This window comes from Wasmannia auropunctata, unplaced genomic scaffold, assembly GCF_000956235.1.
Source record: "Wasmannia auropunctata unplaced genomic scaffold, wasmannia.A_1.0 LD336103.1, whole genome shotgun sequence".
In the NCBI taxonomy this organism is placed as follows: Eukaryota; Metazoa; Arthropoda; class Insecta; order Hymenoptera; family Formicidae; genus Wasmannia; species Wasmannia auropunctata.
Window position 1 is genome coordinate 90,134 of NW_012026787.1, and position 3,151 is coordinate 93,284.

The 3,151-nt window shown below is 29.8% G+C and overlaps 1 protein-coding gene across 2 annotated transcripts; it reads right to left on the reverse strand.

The window, feature by feature from the left end:
* Window positions 1-63: 63 nt before the first annotated feature.
* LOC105457192 (thymus-specific serine protease-like) lies at window positions 64-934 on the reverse strand. 2 transcript variants are annotated; one of them, XM_011701713.1, is made up of 2 exons: window positions 660-934; window positions 64-534 (listed from the first exon to the last, which is right to left on the reverse strand). In XM_011701713.1, exons 1-2 carry the CDS (start codon window positions 855-857, stop codon window positions 310-312), a joined length of 423 nt encoding a protein of 140 aa, XP_011700015.1. In that variant the 5' UTR covers window positions 858-934; the 3' UTR covers window positions 64-309. The 2 variants fall into 2 exon arrangements, with proteins under 2 accessions (XP_011700015.1, XP_011700023.1); XM_011701721.1 differs by having other exon boundaries at window positions 64-549.
* Window positions 935-3,151: the final 2,217 nt, after the last annotated feature.

Sequence of the window (3,151 nt, forward strand, 5' to 3'; positions counted from 1 at the left end):
CTTTCATAGGATTTTGTAGGTCAAAATTACGTAATATTCGACCTGTACACTGGACTTGAAACACTATTTAACTTTTTCAACATTTTTTTGGTCAAAAATTAGTAAATTTTTACTTAATTAGGGTAATCCGACTTTGGCTTGGTTAAGATGCCCATCTTTGACTGTTTTAGTGAAAAATTATATCTTGTTAATCTTGAATATCAATATCTTGAAATTAGCTTGTAAGAGAGAGAGGAAAAAATCCGTCACTATTTGCCCTTCCCCTTCTCTTATGTACAATAACAAATTAATTAAAAGGTCGGCTAAATTTTAATCAATAAAAGAACTATATGTATATGGATTATATGTATACTTTGTTGGCTTGCTCTGTCCGTAGAATCGATGCTCGGTATAATACATCAAACCGCCATATTTTACGCCGATTTCGTACATTAATCCAGCTTCCAAATACCCATTTGTTATGTTCCATTCTCCGCCGATCATGATTAGGATAGGACCGTCTTTCTTCAGAAATGCGGAGTTTTCCTTGTAACGCTATACAGCAATCGACTATTGTTAAGTCAAAAAAAAATTTTGTATTAAGTAGAACAAGTTGTGTTAAGTAAAAAAAATGTATTAAGTAGAACAAGCTGTTTGGTGACAAATTTAATAATAATTACCATCGACCAAGTGCGATTGTCCCGATGATTGAAGTGGTCGAGAGGTTGAGTGATCCAACCGTCAACTATACTGTTGTTTGCATTATTTGTTGACTCTGACTCCTTCAAATCGTGAAAAGAAAATCCGTGAAAACCCACCCGGCCGTTGACGAGGGGATGGACCGAACACAGCACAAGCAGTATGTTTAATGCGAACATAATGCCGATTTTCTTTGCGATTGTACAGCAGAGAACGTTCCATTTATCTTTCAAAAGCACGTTAGATACACTTAAATGTGACTGAGGGTCATTTCGACCCTCGGATCTCGGATTAATCGGCCGAATTACTTAATAATTCAATGCTGCAATGTCGCCAACGTAGAAGACACATACACGTTATTGTAGAATAAGACAGAAAGAGTGTTTCCTCATGATTTCATAATTATGATATTTGATCGATCATAGCATTTTATTTAATTTAAATATTCAATACGGATGAAATTATTAATTTTATATTATTTGATGAATACGAGGATTATGATCTTATTGTTGTAAAAAACCGACGAAAATCTAATTTGTATTAACATTTGTGTTGTACAAACTATGTACAGAGGGAATATTAATTAAATTAAGCTTAATATACATATATATGTGTGTATGGATTTCATGTATGTATGCAATTTTTAAATGTTTATTGTCTTGTTTGTAATAAACTTATTTTTTTGCTTTTATTATTATTATATATTTTTAAATTGAATAAAACATACATATATTTATACATACCGATTAATTTTATGTTGTATTTTAAGTTAAATAAATTTTTTCTAATAGCATTATTAAAGCATTATTTTAATATTACAAATCTTTCTTTAAAAAAATTATTATAAAAAATTTTTAGACAATTCATACGTAAGCTTATTAGATTTGATTTTGTCGGTTTTTTCTAACAATAAGATCATAACTTTTGTATTTAAATAATAATAGAAAATTAATAATTTCATTCATACTAAGCTTTTAAAATAAATAAGATGCTATGTTCAATCAAATGTTATAAGAAGATTATAAAGAACCATTTTCTGTCTTATTCTATTATACCAATCTGTGTTTTCTGCACGTTAGCACTGCAACTGAGTTAATCAGCCGATTAAGTTAATCGGAGATGGTTGAAGTGGCCCTGACTATAATACTTGCCATTTTCTTCAATCATGACAAGTGTCAAGTGGTACAATATTTCTCATCAATGATAACGCTGAAATTCATTGTATTATTCTTAAAGAAAACAGCACATAAACAACACTTTGATTTTAATGAACTAAATATTTTTTATTCCCTTTTTATTCATACATATATTCCCTATACGTGTAAAAAGAATATATATATATGGGGCATTTCATGTATAATTGCACACTTTTGTCGTCGATTTTTTTAATTATAATTGTACATCAAGAAATAAGTGACTTTGTGTACTTATAGCTTTTAATAACTGTTTCCATACCTATAAGCATTAAAAAAAATTATAAATAAATGCGAGTTTTGAAGATAAAAATAAAACATAATATATATTGTCATAGTTAATTGTAATTAATTTTAAGTTCAAATAAAATATTTAGAGATTCTAAATATTAATTTTATTTTCAATTCCGTTTAATTTTAATCGAATTTAATATAAAAATATTCTTGTTCTAATTTCTAATTTTTAATTTTTTAAATTAAGAACTTTTGAAACTCGCAAAAAATACGACAAAGTCAATCTTATTATTTAAATGTATCGAATTTTAATATTATTGGTCCTGTAATATGTTGGTCCTGTTTGGTCAAGGAATTTAATCCCTGTGACTCGGCTTTCGGACCTATGCGATTTCCTGTGAAGAAGGGAGGTGAACGTGGGTAAGGTCGCTTAATTAAAATAAAGAGATTTGCAATTAAACATTACAATTAAAACTTAAACGCAAAACTGGCCAATGACAGTCACGAGCGGTTCTTATGGTGCCCAAAGTTTTTGTATTATAACATTAAGTTACATTAATAATATAAAGTATACGAACGTTTCGACTCATTTAGAGTCATCTTCAGCGCAATAATGTCATAACGTGCGAGAGCAATAAATAATCCTCGTTCCTAGTAGGATGAGTCACTGTCGGTTACCTTTTCTGAAGCGGAATCCTTAATATTTAAGAGAGAAACAATCTGGGATTGTTTTTTTTTTCAGCTTGAACTAAAGATGGCTTGATAAAAGCCGAAACGTTCGCAAAAGACTAAATGTAACGGATATTGGAATAAATCAAGAATGTATACGCCCCAAGAACTGTGTGGGACTCTTAACTGCCTGTTTTTACCTATTTAATGTTTAAAATATAATTAGTGTTAGTATTAAATTGAAACTTGACAAACTCTTAGTTCAAACTCTAAGGAATAGCTTAAGCAGCTTTTAATGCTCAAACTTGGATTCTTAAGTAAAAGTTGTATGGAAAGAAAGTGCGTACTCTTGGGCGATCAGATCGGAAGAGCACACG